At 54.7% G+C, this 17,327-nt stretch overlaps 2 protein-coding genes across 2 annotated transcripts; both read right to left on the bottom strand.

Moving 5' to 3' along the window:
* Nucleotides 1–1,271: 1,271 nt before the first annotated feature.
* Nucleotides 1,272–4,151, bottom strand: Ntn3 (netrin 3). Its single transcript, XM_052197738.1, has 6 exons — nt 2,740–4,151; nt 2,480–2,668; nt 2,243–2,392; nt 2,072–2,122; nt 1,884–1,958; nt 1,272–1,621 (listed from the first exon to the last, which is right to left on the bottom strand). The coding sequence occupies exons 1-6, from the start codon at nt 3,665–3,667 to the stop codon at nt 1,272–1,274; spliced, it is 1,743 nt and encodes a 580-aa protein (XP_052053698.1). The 5' UTR covers nt 3,668–4,151.
* A 5,832-nt stretch (nt 4,152–9,983) lies between these two features.
* Nucleotides 9,984–14,724, bottom strand: Tedc2 (tubulin epsilon and delta complex 2). Its single transcript, XM_052197740.1, has 10 exons — nt 14,616–14,724; nt 14,442–14,540; nt 14,171–14,229; nt 13,650–14,052; nt 13,270–13,323; nt 12,574–12,667; nt 12,293–12,404; nt 12,087–12,188; nt 11,193–11,383; nt 9,984–10,895 (listed from the first exon to the last, which is right to left on the bottom strand). Exons 1-10 carry the CDS (start codon nt 14,663–14,665, stop codon nt 10,749–10,751), a joined length of 1,311 nt encoding a protein of 436 aa, XP_052053700.1. The 5' UTR covers nt 14,666–14,724; the 3' UTR covers nt 9,984–10,748.
* Nucleotides 14,725–17,327: the final 2,603 nt, after the last annotated feature.

Genomic DNA, 17,327 nt, shown 5'->3' with positions numbered 1-17,327 from the left:
CCGCAGTGACCAAGACACGGAGCACAACCCGTGCCCCCCTCTCTCAGTACATCCGTGCCGCCGGTCGGCGCACCGTGGCAGTGACAGCCCCACACCCCGCGCCCAGCCGCCACGCCCCCGCCTCGCACCCACCTCGGCGCGCCGCACCGCACCTCTCCCTTCAGCTCTCCGCTGGACCGCGCTGGCCTTTCTGCGCACGCGCGTAGGCGGCCCCGCCCCACAAGCACGCGCTTGCGGGCTGCCCACCCCGAGCGCCCCGAGTCTCAGCGCTGCCGGCTCTGAGCATGCGCGCTCGCGCCCGGCGGCGGCCAAGTCGGGAGCATGCGCTAGCCAAACAGCGGTTCCCGCGCTAAGGGGCGGGGGCTCGCCTAAAGAGGTAGGGACCCGAGCGCCTGGTGAAAGGCAGTCATGGACAACTAGAACCCCGATGGCTGCCCATGGAAATCGCCTCTGGTCCGGTTACACGTGGACCTGATCTGCCCTTTCTCGACGTCCAGTCTTGAGCAGATAGAGTGTAGGGCTCCTAGCTGGGGGCAAGACCTGTGTCAAGGAGCCAGGAGGGCAAGACTAGGAGCCATGATAGAAAACGACAGCTGCATGGAGCCCAGAGATGAGAATAACGGGACAAGAAAGATATGGGACACAGGCAGAGATGCAGCTGTGGATGGGGACACAGACATGTGACCGGCAGAGGCAGGCCAGAATGAATATAGGGACAAGATCCACGATGGTTGGACAGGGAAGCCTCTTTGTGCATTCCCGGCTGGAGGCAGAGACTTAGCTGTCTTGGCTGTGCAATTGAGCCACAGCCCCTGCAGCGGTATACAGGCGTTTATGGTGGCAGCAGTGGCTTTGGGCAGGTCGGAGAACTCAAGTGTATCACAGCATCGGAGAGTTGATGAATCACAGTGGCCCGTGGGCTGTGCTCAAACCCCAGAGAGATGATCCTAGCATCTCCTGGGAATGGGCGGGTTCACACCTTTAAGAGACATGGGGTATTGGGATACCCTTTGTACTGGGCAGCCAGGGGGATGAGATCAAGTTTCTCTGAGGGTGATGGCAGCCCTAGGAGCCTGATAGCTCTTAGGGGCCTTCATACTCCTCTGAGTTGGGGGTGGGGCGTCGCCAAATAGGTTTCAAGCGGGGATGGGAGTAGGGGGAAATTAGATGGCGCTGCACGTGACACTTCCAGCAGGCTAAGGCTCGGATGAACGCACCGCGCCCAGTGATAAGAGAGCTGAGCCCGCCCAGTCCACGCCCAGCTTGCTGGTTCAGGCCGTCCCGCAGCGCCCCCGCCGCTCTCTTCTCTGCAGCCTCCGCAGGCGCCGAGTCCAGGCGTCTCTCCAAGGCAACACGAGACTTCCGCGGGCAGCACTGAGCCCTGGTCCCCGGCCCGATGTGCTCCCAGTTGCAGCCCCCGGCCCACCTCCCAGCAGCAAGTAACGCCGGCCGGGCAGGAGGCGCGGGCAACCGCAGGCCGCGTCTAGGGTTGGTACCCACAGCGCGCTGCTCCCGCGCCGAGCGCGCTCGTCGCCGCTGCGGAACACAGCAAGCACCGCTACCGGAAAGCGTGTCCACGCGCCGCGGGCCTCGCCGCGCGCACCCACTGCCACCTGCACCGCTGCGGGAGGGGGGCGTGGAAAAGCGATCAGGTTAGGTGGGGCAGGGCCGGAGGGGACTGTTCAGAGAAGCACAGAGTGTCTAACTGGCTTAGGAAAGACATGAAAGGGCCACCCACTAGAGGGAGATACACTGAAGACATAGCTGCCAAAGCAGGCATCAGTGGGAGACCCGAGAAAAGACAGAGCTTTGAGGTACAGCCAGGGTCAAGGTATTCAGAGGAGTTGGGGGCGAGATGGAAGGGCTAGGGTGAGGCAGCCTACCATAGTCCTTCCGGCAGAACTTCTTCAGGCTGATTCGGTAACTGCCAGGTGCAGGTCTGCAGTGTGACTCACAGTCTAGGGGGAAAGCGTGGAGACTAGCTGATTCCCATGCCTCTCCCCCACGCGGGTCTGCTTTAGCTATAGCCCTCTTCAAGGTCAGACCAGTCTGGTTTCTGGGGTCCACTCACCCTGTGGCTCCACAGGACTGCTTTCTTCCGTGGGTCCAGGGACAGGAGTCTCTAAGGAGTGTGGGAGAATAGTCTATAATGGGGTATCTGAAGGAAGCTCAGGGGACAGTCAACAGTCAGTAGTTGATGTGACTTTGGCTGAGGTGACTGAGACAGGGCAGGGTCACTCACTAACACAAGGTGCCACAGGAGATCGGCTCTGCTGGAAACCTGGGGCACAGCGGTTACAGGTGAGGCCAGTAACACCATCCTTACAGGGACACTGGCCTGTGGTCTGGTTGCAGGTTTTGCCCGCAGCACCAACTGGGTGGCAGTCACAAGCTGAGGACAGAAATGAGGGGCCCACTTAGAAGTGCAGCTGGGGTTCTGGGGAAGCAAATCATGAACGCATGCGGGTGGCAGGCTCACCTCTGCAAGCACGACGGTCACTCAGGACACGGCCTGGGTCCCGGTAGAAGCCCTCCCGGCAGTAGTGGCAGTGACGACCAGCAGTATTGTGCCGGCAGTTGAGGCACACGCCCCCACTGCGGCGGCCGGACAGTCGGTACAGCTCCGTGTTGAAGCGGCATCTTCGGGCATGGCCATTGCAGGAGCAAGCTGCGGGGAAGGATCTGTCAGCGGCAGCCCTGCCTGGTCAGAAGTCCCCGGGCTACCCGCCAAGGCCTCACCAAGGCAAGCGTGGGCTTCCTGCCCCGTAGCCCGCTGCCATGGCCTGTCGCAGTAGAAGGGCTTGCAGCGGCTGCAATCAGGGCCCTCTGTACCATGCTGGCAGTCGCAGACCAGGTGGCCGTGGCTGTCCCACAGACACCGTGACGCATGCCCATTGCACTTGCATCGGCCTCCCACCTGAAGCTCAGTGGCTGAGTAGGAGTAGGGGACTGTGACCCCACCGTCCCTGGTGTCTCCCCGAATGGCGGGCCTTGTGAGTACTATGCGAATATCTGTGGCAGTCACCCAGTCTTGGAGCACGGGGCTGTTGTCCAGATCCAGGCCCTGTGGGCTGCCATCCTGTACACTGAAAGCCAGAAGGCCTCCACCATCGGGCTGAGCCTGGGGGGCTGGGAAGCAGAGGGCTTCTGGCCCTGGACCAGCGGGGCCATCAGCAGGAGCAGGCGAACGGCCATAGTCCAGGCTACAGCTGGAAGAGAAGAAGCCCAGGGGGACCCAGCTGCGGCCATGGTCCTGCGACTTAAGCAGGGCCACCGAGGTTGGCGGAGCTGAGCAGAAGCGCAGGCTCACGAAGACCAGCTCAAAAGCCTTCCCCAAGGGCACAGTGAGGGTTACGTTGAAAGGTACCCGTTGCAGCAGATCTGAGCGCCAACAGAGAGGACTTGCAGTGCCCGGAGCAGAGGTCAGGAGGTCTGCAGAGTGTGCCCGCTGCGGGTCCGAGGAATCGCAGACGCGATTGGCCGACCTCCCGCACGTGCTGGACGCTAGCACCTCTCGGCCCAGAGCAGCGTTCACTAGGCCAGGAATACAACAGCGAGGCTCCCCCGCCTCATCATAGCAGGGGTCGGCAGAGGCGGGCAGCCCTGGGTTCAGGGCAGCGGAGAGCGTGCCCGCGGTCAGCAGCAGCCCCCAGGGCCAGGTGGGCATGGCCGTGGCCGCTGTGAGTCAACCAGCCAGCTTCCGCCCAAAGATTCTGCCCTCGAGGAGAGAGCCTAGTCCGCTACTCTGCGTGCCGGGTCTGCAGTGCCAAGATAGCAGAGCCCCAGGGCGGCCCCCAGCACAGGCCCAGAAGTGGGAGCAGCCACCGGCACGCCCGCCCAGGGCCGAGCACAGGAGCAGGGATGTTGGCGAGTCCTCCTGCTAGGCCTGGAGCGTTGACAGGCGTCGCCCCCGCTCCCGGTGCCTCCGCCCGCGGAGGCCCCACCCGCCGCCGGCCGCCAGCACTCACCCACGGAGGGCCAGGAGGAGCAGGTCTCCCGGCCTCCCGGGAAGGGCCCTGGGCGGGCGGGGCCTGGGGCGCCGGGGCTGCCGCCTTCTCCTGGCTGCAGCGAGAGCAGGGGAGCTGTGCCAGAAGGGGGTGGGGGGCTCAGTAGGAGCAAGCCTGGTCCTAGCCAGGGGCGGAGCTGCTCGGGCCGGGAAGGAAGGAGGGGAGGGGGCCTCGTCCCGACAGCCAGAATCAGAAGCAGATTCAGACACAGGCTGGGCCAGCGCGGGAGGGGGCTGGGAGGCCCGCGATCCGGGGGAGGGGCTGGAGAGCCAGGAATGCGCTGAGGGGAGGGGGCAGCTCAGCCTTGCAGCCCGTGAGGGACCACCCAGCAGGGTCCTAGGCCTGAAGCCAAGCTTTGACTGCTCCTGGGGTGGTGCCACGTGCTGGGCTGGGGTCTGGGCCACTCCTCCCAGAGGCCCATCATGCAGGCACAACCTTAGGACTGAAGCTTGAAGTCTTGGATGATACCCAGAATGGGGAAAGAAGACAGTTGGGGCTGGTGTTCTTGCAGGGTATCCCCAAGGCAATAGTCGGTTCTAGCAGAAAGAACACAGGTCTTATTTTAAATCCAAGCTGTTTGCATTTCTGGCTGTGTGGCCTGAGTTCCTCAGTTTCCTCATCAACTAAAATGTCTATTGTTTGCCATGCTTCGTGGAGTTGCTGGGAGCATCTGATAAGCCAACATAGATATCATCCTAAACTAGGTGTATGAGGGAGCATCTGGATTTGGCTAAGTGATGAGGTCACTGTTTGTCAGTGGGATCCAGACAATCTCAATCTAAATCACTCCTGGATCTCAGGGTATAGTTGTGTCATATAGCTCCACCGTCCAGAAGGACTTGAAAGACTGGACACGGGGTACAGCCTATTTGATGGACCCTTGAGGTTCAGGGTCTAGTCACCTGTTAAAGCCCCTTCCCCCAACCCCTCACACACACACACACACACACACCTCCCCCCACCCCCCACCTCGTGGAAAGGTAAGGAGTGGGGTTTGATGAAGGGAGAGGGGCTGGTCACAAATAAACCAGAGTCAAAATCCCTGAATCTGACCGTCTACACCCTAGTAAATTTAGATAGGAAAACAGGCAGATGCCCCAGACAAGTTGCCTGGGCACGAGTTAGAGGTCGGCAGCTATAGCTGAGAGGTTCTTGCCTTTGGTCCCTGACAGACCAGGCAAGGCTGGGATGGACACCACGAAGAATGGGTAGGAATACTGTCCCATCTTGGGGGAACAATTACTTGGCTTCGGCTGGTAAGAGAGGCCATATGAGGATGCCTGTGTGCTCAGAGCTACCGTCCTGGACTGAAAGAGTTACTACAACAACAACAACAACAACAACAACAACAAAAAAAAAAAAAAAAATGAGAGAAGCAGACGCTCTCAGGAAAAGAAGAGTGAAACAAGACCACTAGGCCCTTCTCTGGCCGCAGGGGCTGCAGCAGAGGAAGGGGACAAGCGCTGTGGCAGGTTGTTAGACACCTGGTTTCCTTTAGAATCGCTGACTCTCTGACTCGAGGTACTTTCCCAGGCCTGCTGCCCATGGGCAGGAATGGGCAATAGACACGCAGTCATCCTAGAGCGGGTATTGGCCTCCTTCTTCATCTGGTCAGCCACAAAGCCTTACTGAAGTGAACCAGAATGTGTCCTTTACAAGTAGTCACGGACTGGGTAGGCCAAGTTCGGGATTAGCCCTTTCTAACGACCTTCTTCCAGAGCAGTGGTTCTCAACCTTCCTAATGGCGCAGGGGTCATTTTTGATTGGGGTCATCACAACATGTGGTGGTGTAACAGTTCCTCATGTGGTGGTGAGTGACTCAATTATAAAATTACTTTCACTGCTACTTCCTAACTGGAAATCTACTGTTCTGAGTCTCAGTGTAAATATCCATGTTTTCCGATGGTTTTAGGTGACCCCTGTAGTTGAGAACCAATATTCCGGGTCCTCCCAGCCCCCCAGCTTCATACCTCATAGGAATGGGAGGAGCCCTGGTCTGAATGGGAGAAATGGAGGACAGCTTATGTTTGAGAAAAGAAACCCAGGCTGACCTCTGAACTTCAAGACCCCTGCTAGAGCCCCCAGACTGTCAGACAACTACGGGAGGTGGGACAGGCGAACAGCCTTTCACCTCAACAGTGTAGTAAGCTTTGTCCCCAGCTTAGCTCCCCGTGAACGGTGGCTGCTGGGGTCTGCAGAGCATGTGATGGATTCTGGTGTGGGTGGATGGAAGTTGGCGCCTGGTGACCTCAGCATTGATCAGGTCCTGGGGGATGGAGAAGGGACAGGGGCTCAAATGGCCATTGCATCAGCAGCCCTTCAAGGAGGAGGCTGTGGGCTTCAGATCTCTTTCCTTGAATTGCCCTCTGCACACATTGGCCCCAGGGCTACACTTGCAGATGGTGGGTTGGGCATTGGGATAGCTTTCTCTAGTCTCCAAGAGCTGCTAATAACTCTCTGTGGACCCAGCCACCTGCCTCAGCCCCTGATTGAGGCCTCTTAGGCCTCTCATCTCAGTATTCCCTACCCCCTCCAGGCACTTTCTGTAACAAAGAGGTTCCGCTCCTCCTGCCTCACACCTGCAACTGCTCAAGCCTGCTCACTCACCCCATTTGGTAACAGCAGTTGGTTTGAGGGGGGCAGAGGATGATAGTGTTTGACAGTTTCAGGCCGCAGGGAGCTGCTGACCTTTCAAATAACCCCCTGGTCAGCCCGGGACCAACTGTCCCCTTCAGACCCTTGCCGCCACTTCTTGCCTTGTACAAACATTTATTGCCTATTATGTCCCAAGGGGCCCAGACATAGAGAGGAAGGCCGGCAGGTCCACACTCCCCACCTCACCCTGCTGCGTACTCTCCGTGCTCTGCACTCCCTGCGCAGACTTTTTGCAAACCCCCTTCCCTCTCCACACGGCCAGGCCAGCTGGGCGGCAGCAAATAGCTCGCCATGTTGAAAACGAAAAGCTGAAAAGCACTGGTTGGTGGAGGGAGGGTGTGTGTGTTGGGAAGGGCGGAGAGGGAGGAGGAGGGGTAAGGGCTGGTAGCCCTCCCTACTTCATGAGGATTTAGAAATAAACAGTTTAGGGAGGGGTCTTCTGTGTCTTGCCAACAGTGAAATGCAGCACCCTCTCTCGCCCAGACCTTGCCGGGAGGTGGCCCCTCACATAAGCTCAGAGTTCCCCGGGCTCCCCGCTGCTCCACAAGCCCAGCCCTCCTCCTCCTCCTCCGAGCTCGCCAGCACAGAAAGGTGGCGGTCAGGAGTCCAAGACCGACTCTAAGAGCAGCCAGAGACATGCTTTGGGCCTGATCCAGGCCGGGCCCGCACAGCGAGAAGGTGATGCCCGTGCCAGATGCACCGGCCAGCACCGCTAGGGCGCGGAAGGGCAGAACACAGCGCGACCAGGAGCCCCCTGCACCGCCTGTAGCCAAGAACAGGGCATGTAGGGTTCCAGGGGCTTCTGGGGACGCCAGATCTGGCAGGGTGGGCTCAGGCAAGGACTCTGGTGATCTCATATTTCTGACTAGGTGGCCGTGCTTTGGGGTGGGGATGGGGTGGCAATGGTAAGAATGCCCACCACACCCTTAGGTCACATCCTGGTGCCAATTAGTCCCGGACTTGATGACGACACCAGGTTGCCTGGGAGTCCCACTGCCTCTTGGCTTTGGCAAGGAATTAGGCGAGCAGGGTAATATCTAAAGTGCTTCTACTATTTTCATGGAGCCCTTTACAAATACGGCGTCTAACTCCACCCAGGGTACCGCTCTGGCATTGAGCACGTAGAACAATCGGCAGGGCACTACCAGGTAGGGTCATGTAGTCAAGGGACACTGGGCTCCCAAAGCTTGGCCAGGGGCAGAGGTGGACAATGCTCCTGCCATTCTTTGATTTAGGATCAAGCCCTGGTACATTGAGACAGTAGGAAAAGCAAGCGAACCAATCAATGGAATCATTCCAGGGATCCTGGGATGGGAAATGACTGGTCAGTAGGGTTAAGGTCACCTCTAAACTTTCCAGGTAGCAGTAGACCAAAAAAAAGGGGGTGGGGTGGGGCTAGGTTAGTCTAAGGGATGGTTCTGGTCAGGGCCTTCTCCTGGGGCTGGGTGCCAGCTCCACAGGGTGGGGTAGCCTCCTCCTCTCTGGGTTGTTTGGGGGAGACACTTCTCAGTCCAAGGAAGTCCATGGATTTTTATGTTCTACTTCAGTCTGATTCGCTCCAAGCCCCCAACCGGGCCTGCTTTGACTGATTTTGGTCGGCAGGACTGACCTTGATAAAGACTTTTCTTTGTAAGAAGGACCTCCTGCTGGAAAACAGAGTAAGGTGCTTAACCATTATCTAGTCCACTCCCTCTGCCTGCAGACCTCTCCTGGCTTTCCTAAGGCCAGGTTTTGCTCCCATGCACACTTCCTGTCAGGCCCCCAAAGGGGCCTGTGACCCTTGTGACAGTGACAGAGGCTCTTTTCCTTTGTGAAAGGTCCCTGTCTTCCACCCAGTTTGGTGAGGCTCCAGAGCTGTATAAACACAATTCTAGTAGCCAGCTGGAAGAAATGCTTGGGTTTAAGAGGTTAAGTCCTCTTAAGATACACTAAAATCCCAGCTCTTGTGAAACAGGACAGCTAGGAGTTGGAGACCAGGCTGAGCTACACAGTGAGATCCTGTAAGAATGCTTGCTTACGGGCAGGGTAGAACTTCACCCCAGCACCTTTAATCCTAGTTCTCAGTGGGTCCAACCTGATCTACATATTAAGTTCCAGGCCGGTGAAGGCTACATAGAAAGACCCTAAGAAACAGACAAACAAAAAGAGCACTTGCTAATCTTTGAGATGACCCAAGTTCTGCCTCCAGCATGCCATCTGGCAGCCTTTAACTCTGGCTACAGAGGACCTGATGCCTTCTTTTTGAGTCTGCAGGAAACTATACACAGGTGTCATACACCCACAATTAAAAATAAATCTTTTTCTCTTTTGAGACAGGGTCTTAATATATAGACCAGGTTGGCCTTAAACTCATTGAGATATACCTGACTCAGTTTCTGAAGTACTGGGATTAAAGGTGTTGGGCCACAACAACCAGCTAAAAAGTCTTTAAAAAAAATCCAGCCAGGCCACAGGTGGTGGCGCACGCCTGTAATCCCAGCACTCTGGGAGGCAGAGGCAGGCGGATTTCTGAGTTCAAGGCCAGCCTGGTCTACAGAGTGAGTTCCAGGACAGCCAGGGCAGGGTGGGCTGGAGAGATGGGTCAGTGGTTAAGAGCACGGACTGTTCTTGCCAAGGTCATGAGTTCAAATGCCAGCAACCACATGGTGGCTCACAACCATCCGTAATGGGATCTAGTGCCCTCTCCTGGAGTGTCTGAAGACAACTACAGTGTACTTACATATAATAAATATATTGAAAAAAAATCTAGGAACTGGAAAGATGGCTCAGCAGTTAAAAGCACGTGGTGCCCTTGTAGAGGACCCAGGTTTGGTCCCTAACATCTATGTGGCAGCTCGAAACCAAATGTAACTTGAGTCTAGGGTATCTGAGGGTCTGGGTTCTGCAGGCATCAGAGGTGCACATTTCCATATAGGCACCCACACTTACATATTCAAACCTTATTGTTTTGTACAGATGGGTATTTTTGTCTGCATGTATGTATGTTCACCATGTGTACAGTGCCTAGCAACACTGGGAGAGTGTTGGATCCCTTGGGACTGGAGCTACAGGAAGCTCTAAGTTGTAACTCTAACTACTGAGCCCTCTCCAGCACCAAACTCCGGGGAACAGGCTACAGGTCCTTGAGATTCAAGCAGGAAGCAATCCTTAACTGCTGCCGAAGCTGCCGTCCTGAGCCCTGAGGTGTGGGGGTGTGGGAGGGTGGTCAAGGGCAGAGTCAAGCCTCTTCCAATGTGGCTTGTGGCTTTCAGGGGTGCCAGGGGACAAACGTTAATGATCTTCACCTCCCCTTATGCAGAAGAGACAGTCACACTTTTGAACTGCATTGATATATCCCTTCCTTTATTTTACTTAAACAGAGTTCAGGCTAGCCGTAAATTTAGGATCCTCTTCCTTTAGCCACCCCTGTGGGATTACAGGCATGCTCCAAACCCCTTAACTGATGCAAGTCTTTTCTTTTTATTTTGGTTTTTTGAGACAGGGTTTCTCTGTGTGGTCCTGGCTGTCCTGGAACTTGCTTTGTAGACCAAGCTGGCTTTGAATTCACAGAATCACCCGCCTCTGCCTCCCTCCCAGGTAATTGATACAATTCTTTTTTTGTTTTTTGGATTTTTTTTTTTTTTTCAGAGACAGGGTTTCTCTGTATAGCCTTGATTGTCCTGGAACTTACTCTGTAGACCAGGCTGGCCTCGAACTCAGAAATCCACCTGCCTCTGCCTCCCAGAGTATTGGGATTACAGGCTTGCGCCACCACCACCTGGCTGATACAATTCTTAAAACCACAAAGAGAGAAACAAGGATCCAAAAAGCCCCTTACCAAACCCTAGTATGATATAAATTAAATCCTTATACTTCCTAAAGGAGGTCTAGTGTCGTACAGGTAGTCTGTAGGTCTACAGCGAGAGAAAGCAGAGGCAGCCAAGGACTCCCCCAGGAAGGCAGAACGCTGAGCCCTGATGAGGAAGTCTGGGGGCTAAGAGGAGCTTGGGGGGAGGGGAGCACCCAGGCCACGCAGCTTTCTCAGTGAGGTTCCAGCTCTGTGCTCTCAGCCCCCTCAGTCCCTGTCCTCTTGTCTGCCCAGACTGCTTAGTCAGCAGGGTCATCTCGAAGGACCGTGAGGAAGTGTTCACCTCCCTCGCAGAGCAGACTGTACGTAGCCCGGCACAGTGCCAGCCAAGGCGGGCCTCCGGGCTCCTGAGTGTTTATCAGAGGGAGGAGTTCAGCCATCAGAACCTGGGGAACAGTACAGAGAAAAGACCTCAGTGGACAACCCTGGGATACGCTTCCATCCTCGTTCAGATCCGAGATACCCTGGCCATGAGGGTGTTCCAGCTCACATGTGGACCCAGAGGCTCACTGACACAGCCTATCCCAGGTGCTTCTTCTCTTGAGACTGGGGGTGGGGGTGGGGGTGGGGGTGGGGGTGGGGGTGGGGTGGGGTGGGGTGGGAGTGGGGATAAGCGCCAGCCTCAGTAAGGTCACTGGCTCCCGGGACCCCAGGTACACCGCCACCTCCTGTCCTGGAAGTACCTTTTCTAGATGGATCTGCTGGTCTAGCATGGCCACTTGAAGCTTCAAGGTTGCCAAGGTCTGCAGCTCCTTGGTGCTAGAGTAGAGAAGGAGCTCAGGGCTCCAGGGAGAGTCCGCCTCTCCTCCACAAACTGGCGGGGCCTGAGTGGACTTCTCTGTGTGGCATACTCCTGGAAGCTGTTCCGTCACAGCTATGAGAAGGGACATTTGTAGTCTCATGGGGTGGCAGCCGTCACCAAGGTCTCTCTTTTTCTTGCAAGCCAGGACTTAGCTTTCCTGGCACCCCCTCCCTACAGCCAATCGCATGCTTGGCTTTGAGGAATGCAAAGATGACCATTTAAAGTAACCTAGAATAACACCCCGAACCCCAGAGCTTGGGAGGCAGAGGCAGGCAGGTCTGAGTTCCAGGACAGCCAGGACTATACAGAGAAACCCTGTCTCTAAAAATCAAAGGCTGGGCGGTGGTGGCGCGTGCCTGTAATCCCAGCACTCTGGGAGGCAGAGGCAGGTGGATTTCTAAGTTCGAGGCCAGCCTGGTCTACAGAGTGAGCTCCAGGACAGCCAGGGCTATACAGAGAAACCCTGTCTCGAAAAAACCAAATGCAAAAAAACAAAACAAAAGAAAAAAGAAAAAGAAAAGCTCGAAACCTCCCAGTACAGTGTCTACAGCTTATTATAAATTATATACATATATAAAAAATATATAAAATAAATCATAGTGTTTCTGTGTCCTTTACTCGGGATCTATACAACCAATCATGGGGATAGAAACTCCCAATAGTTACTTAGGAATAAAAAGGGGCATAACAATCCCCTCCCCCAAGAAAATTATTTCTTGCTTTACCCAACCCTAGTTCAGACCTCGGCATAGGTAGTGCTGGGCTAGAACCTCACCAGCTTGCAGTGCCTGTATCCTGTGGAGACACTGTCCAACAATGGTCTGCAGTCCTTCCAGGGTGAGCAGGCATCGGTACTCCTGCATCCAGTCAGTGGGGGCTACACAAGGTAAGGAGGGCAAGCAGGGTCCATGACGGTCCCCAAACCCTGCCTGTCCCTCCTGCAGTCTACCCGCCACCCAAGTTCCAGTCAGGACGGCTGACCTTTTGCAAGTTCCTCTTGCATACGAAGTCTCAGCAGTGTGCAGGCCTTCCTCAGGCTCTGGGCATGTGCCTCCACTTCTGTAGCACTGGGCCTGTGGCTGGAACAGCCTGACTGTACATTAGTTAGGGAAACTGGTCTGTGGCCGGGTCTACCCCTCCCACCAAAGACGAGTTTGGAGAGACAGCATGGCTGTGCCACAGGCCACATTGGTCCTTTTCCAAACCTGCCAGGTTCAGAGCCTGTTCTAGAACTCCCAGCTCTTCCATGACAGTAAGGATACAGCCATCTGGAGTTTGTGGAGGAACTGAGTTTTGGCGGCTCTAGTGGCATCTAAGGAGTCGTTGGTTTGTGTAGAGCTGAGCTGGGCCCACAGGCTGAAACAGGCCCCAAGGCACCACCAGAGGAACAAGGTTATTTTAACTGCCAGAGTATACCTTAAGAGCCTGGGGAAGTGACAGGCAGGGGCATATCCCCTGGGGGTGTGGCTTTGCTACAGCAGGAGGGGGCAACTGAAATCTTACCAGACACAGTACAAACATCTGAGAGGAGCCACTCTGACTACACAGCACCTCTATGAAACAGGACCCGTTACTGCCATCCCAGAAGGAAGAGAGTCTGGAATTCACAGACTAAGTGTTTTAAGATTCAGCCCTTAAAACCTGAATGACTGAGGGCCGAAGACTCAGTGGTTAGAAGCACATGGTTCTCTTACGGAGGACCTGAGTTCTGTTCCCAGTGCTGACCTCGGCCAGCTCATAACCACCTGCAACTACAGATCCAGGGGCTCTGACTCCCTCTCCTGGCGACATACTCACCCAAACACACATGCACACTACACTAAAACAAAAAGGACATAACAAACAAGCGCTTGTTTGGTTGACCTGGGGACTTCCAAGCTGCTGGGCCTGAGCGAGCAGAGACCCGCCCATCCCAACGTGAGTGATGTCTTCCTGTTCCTGTCTCCTCTCGGCCTTACCGGGAATTCCGAGAAGCCGCCTTCTTGAAGGCCGCAGGTAGCTGCAGCAGAGTCCTGTGAGAGAGAAGCCAATGCTGGGAGCAGTCTCCTCACATTCTAGGGCTGCCGTTCTTACGCACTCCTGCCTCAGAACCCATTCAGGGTGAGCCTTCTCACCTCCTCTCCTTTAATCGTCTAATTCTGACAAGCTTTTTGAAAAGGGCTAGCGAGCCCAAGTCCAGAGAGCCCATGGGCTGGTCAGGCTCCAGAATGACAAACCTGATGCCATCCCCACCCAGCCGATCCACCCTGTCTGCTTCAGTGCATGGCCCTTATGGGGTGGCACCGGGGGCTTCCTCACCCAGCTCAATGCCCTGTCAGGATCGGTCTGGGAAGCTTACCCCTTCTCCTTTAACGTGAAGAGTTCTGTAGCATGATGAGCAGGTGATGGGGCCATCTGTTGGTCCCTGAGGCCTGGTCCATACCCAGGTGTTTGGTCTTGTGTTCTTACATGAGTCTTATCTCCCCTTGACCGAAGTCTGCACTCAGGGTAATCCTTGGCAGGGGCTGCGGCCCGTTGTATACCCTTGGTGGATTTTGCACCTGATACATGGCTGCCACTCTGGCTGGGAGTACGAGGATGGGCAGAGGCAGTGGCACCAGAAGTGGCTGCCTTAGCTGTCAGACCAGGAGTTCTGTCTTTGTGTCCAGCATTGGACACACCTTTCCTCACACGTACAGCCTTCTCCAGTGCCTGGGTCAAAAGTTGCAGCTCCTCAAGGTCTTGAGAACTCGGCGTACATGCTATAAACGTCAAGAACCATGCAAGAATTCCTGCTCACTGTCCCATGATGGATTTCCCCATGATAGCAAGCAGGAGAAAGGCCAGGGACAGCACCCGTAAAATGCAGCTGACGTTTACCTGCACGTAGGTCCTCTTCCTTGGTTTCTGGAACTGGAGACGGGATCCTGGCTGGTTCCCTGCAAAGACAGGGCAGTCATGGCATGGTCCAAACATCCTACCCCTAAGCAGATCCCCAGCCTCAGACCCTGTAAGGATAAGGGGGAAAGGATAGCAGTGTCAACGGGACTTTAAAAGTGTGCAGTTGTACTTGGCCTTCTAGGCCCTGGGGCTCTACATAATCCTGATGGTCCGAGAAGGGACTGGCAAGGAGGTCCCTGGGTCCGCGTACCAGACCTGCAGCAGTCTCCTGGAAACACGCAGGCTCCGCTCCAACTGCCGCTGCCGATCGGTGCAGGAGTCCAGGGCGCCCTGCAGCTCTGCTACCACCCTAAGGACAGGTACTATGTGAGCCTCGGAACCCCGCGCCCGTCCGCCCCATTCCCTTCTGTTGCACGAGACCCACCGGCGCGCGCAGTCTGCGGGTAGTAGGTAGTTTGCTTTAACGCCAAGCATTTTTGCCGCCGCCACGGAGTCCCGCGCCTTCCGGGCAGAAGGCCGCCCACTTCCGGCTAGGCTATCCAATCTTGAGCATAGCGTTCAAGACCTGCTCCAAAGCGCAAATCACCTCAAGCTCCACCCCATCACCCAGGCTCCGCCCTAACCCCGCCCCCAGGGCGTATGCAGGGGCTCGCTTGGAACCTCCACGGTGCCGGGGTAGATGAGACTCGATCGTTTCCGATTTGTCTAAATGCTCTTCTGGCAGAGCATCCGTGACCCTCTAATGTTTGGTTTTCTGTCTTAACCAGGTTTTGCCGAACCTACTTTGAAAGCAGAGATAAACGGTCTTGCTGACCCCAGGGTGACTTAGTAATCAAGCATATGGCCGGAAGATGTTAGAACTGGGTCCAGGAACGGAAGCATAGGAATGAATGTTGGGCGCCAGAAGTGAACAGCGAGGCCCGGGGAATCTGGGGCATGTGGCACGTAGGTCTGCCAAGCTGGTCTACGTCATCATGGCAGGTTGTGCAAGGGACAGATAGATGAGTGTAGGATAGGAGGGGGAGGGGAGGCTGAGCCCAGAGAATGGCCAGGAGGCAGTAGATAGAACACCGGCAAACATTGCAGCTAAAGGCTCAGAAGTGGCCTTTGCCCTCAAAGATCTACCAAGTTAGGTCAGCTTGACAACTCAGGGTTAATATTGACTTGTTTGAGATAGGCCTTGTTTGCCCTAGGACTCGCTCTCTAGACCAGGCTGGCCTTGAACTCACATAAATCCACCTGCCTCTGCCTCCTGAATGCTGGGATCAAGGGAATGACCCACCACGGTTCAGGCATGTGTTCCATATTGAAAGCTATTTACCTTCTCCATTAATATATTTCACTTTTTATTTTATTGAGACAGTGTCGGGAGGCCCAGAATGGCTTCTAACTTGTCAGGGCCTCATGCATGCTGGACAAGCGCCCCATCACCCCTCCTACCAGACTCATGAGTACAGTATTTTATGCTAAAGCTCTAAGAAAAAATTTTGTTTTTAACATAAGGAATCTTTTATAAATTTGAGTGTCATTCTTGCACGGGGGCCATGATGGTCTGTCATTGTCTAGTTTAGATGTGCTGCCAAAGTGAGCCCCACCTTTTTTTTTTTTTTTGAAATGGGGTCTCATTGTTGTCCTGTCCTGAACTATGTAGACCGAGCTGGCCTTGAACTTAGAAATCTGCCTGTCTCCCAAATGCTTATTTCTGAAACAATGCTATAAACTATTGGTACATTATTCTGTTCTCCATCAAGTCAGATTGTACGTGCAGCTGAATCTCATGTAGTCTCAGCTAGCCTTGAATTCACCATGCAGATGAGGATGACCTTGAACTCACAACCTTCCTGTCTCTATTAATTTAAAAACAAAAACAAAAACCTTCTATGTCCACATACAGCTTTCATGTCTAGTGATCAGGGAGGCCTGAAGAGGGAATTAGATCTTCTGGAACTGGAGTTATGGAGGGTTGAGAGCCACCATGTGGGTTTGGGGCTCTGAATCCAGGTCCTCTGTCCAAACCGCAAACGCTCCAAACCAATGAGCCATCTGCAGCCTCCTTCTCCCATCTCGTAGAAGTCTGCCACTAGACACAGCTTTCCAATTTGTTCCTAACGTGAAAAATGTGCTTGGCTGCTGAAAAAAAAAATAAGAACAGGGAACAGTGCCCAGTAGAACTGGAGATAATAAATTATTAATTCTAGAGTCCAAGAAGTAAGGTAACCGTAGTTGTTTAGGTCCAAAAAGAGCAAGAAAATTGTGAGCCCAGTGTCAAGTAGGAAAGGGCTTGAGATATAGGCAGTTCTATTGCTGTATTTGGTTTTGCTTTGGATTTGGTTTTTTTCAAGACAGGGTTTCTCTGTATAGCTCTGGCTGTCCTGGAACTCACTCTGTAGACCAGGCTAGCCTCGAACTCAGAAATCCTCCTGCCTCTGCCTCCTAGAGTGCTGGGATTACAGGTGTGTGCCACCACCGCCCGGCCCGTATTTGAGATAGAGTACGGCACTCCTACTTACGTGGGCCTCCAGTAGCCCAGGGAGACTTAAGACCTGTGGAGACTAAGACCTCACCTCATAGAAATCTGAGGGACCCAGGTGTGTGCCCGAGTATGTTTCCTACAGGTGCAGGCTGGAGGTGGGTTATTTCATTGTGTGTGTGTGTGGACTGTATGTAGGCTATGTGCCACATGTAGACCTAGTGGCCACAGAGGTCAGGTATCTTCCAACTGGAGTTGAGGGTGATTGTGAGCCATCATTGGGTTGGGACCAAACCTCGGTCCTCTCCACAGGTAACAAGTACTCTTACCATGGAGTCACCAGGGAACCTTGAACAAGGTGGGAGGCAGAAAAGGGATACTTACCACTCAGAATTCTGCTAACAGTAGTAACAAAGAGCTGCCATTGGGACAGAACAGGAAACAGAGAGCTAATGAGTCTCGGTCTGCACTTGTGGTTCAAGGGTAACTGGGGCACCCCTGGTACTTTCTTCAGCGTTATCTGCTCAGGCAGACTCCCCAGGCATTGAGGACAGCTGCCTCATAAACCCTTCCACATGAGGCAGACACTCCAGCAAAGCATTCTCTGACAAGCTCAGAGACCAGCCCTTTCTGCTTTCTTCCAACAAAACGCAGTCACAAAACCAG

The sequence above is a fragment of the Apodemus sylvaticus genome, chromosome 10 (genome assembly GCF_947179515.1).
Source record: "Apodemus sylvaticus chromosome 10, mApoSyl1.1, whole genome shotgun sequence".
Lineage (NCBI taxonomy): Eukaryota > Metazoa > Chordata > Mammalia > Rodentia > Muridae > Apodemus > Apodemus sylvaticus.
The sequence above is the reverse complement of the archived record's forward strand: the minus strand, read 5'-3'. Positions and strand labels throughout refer to the sequence as shown.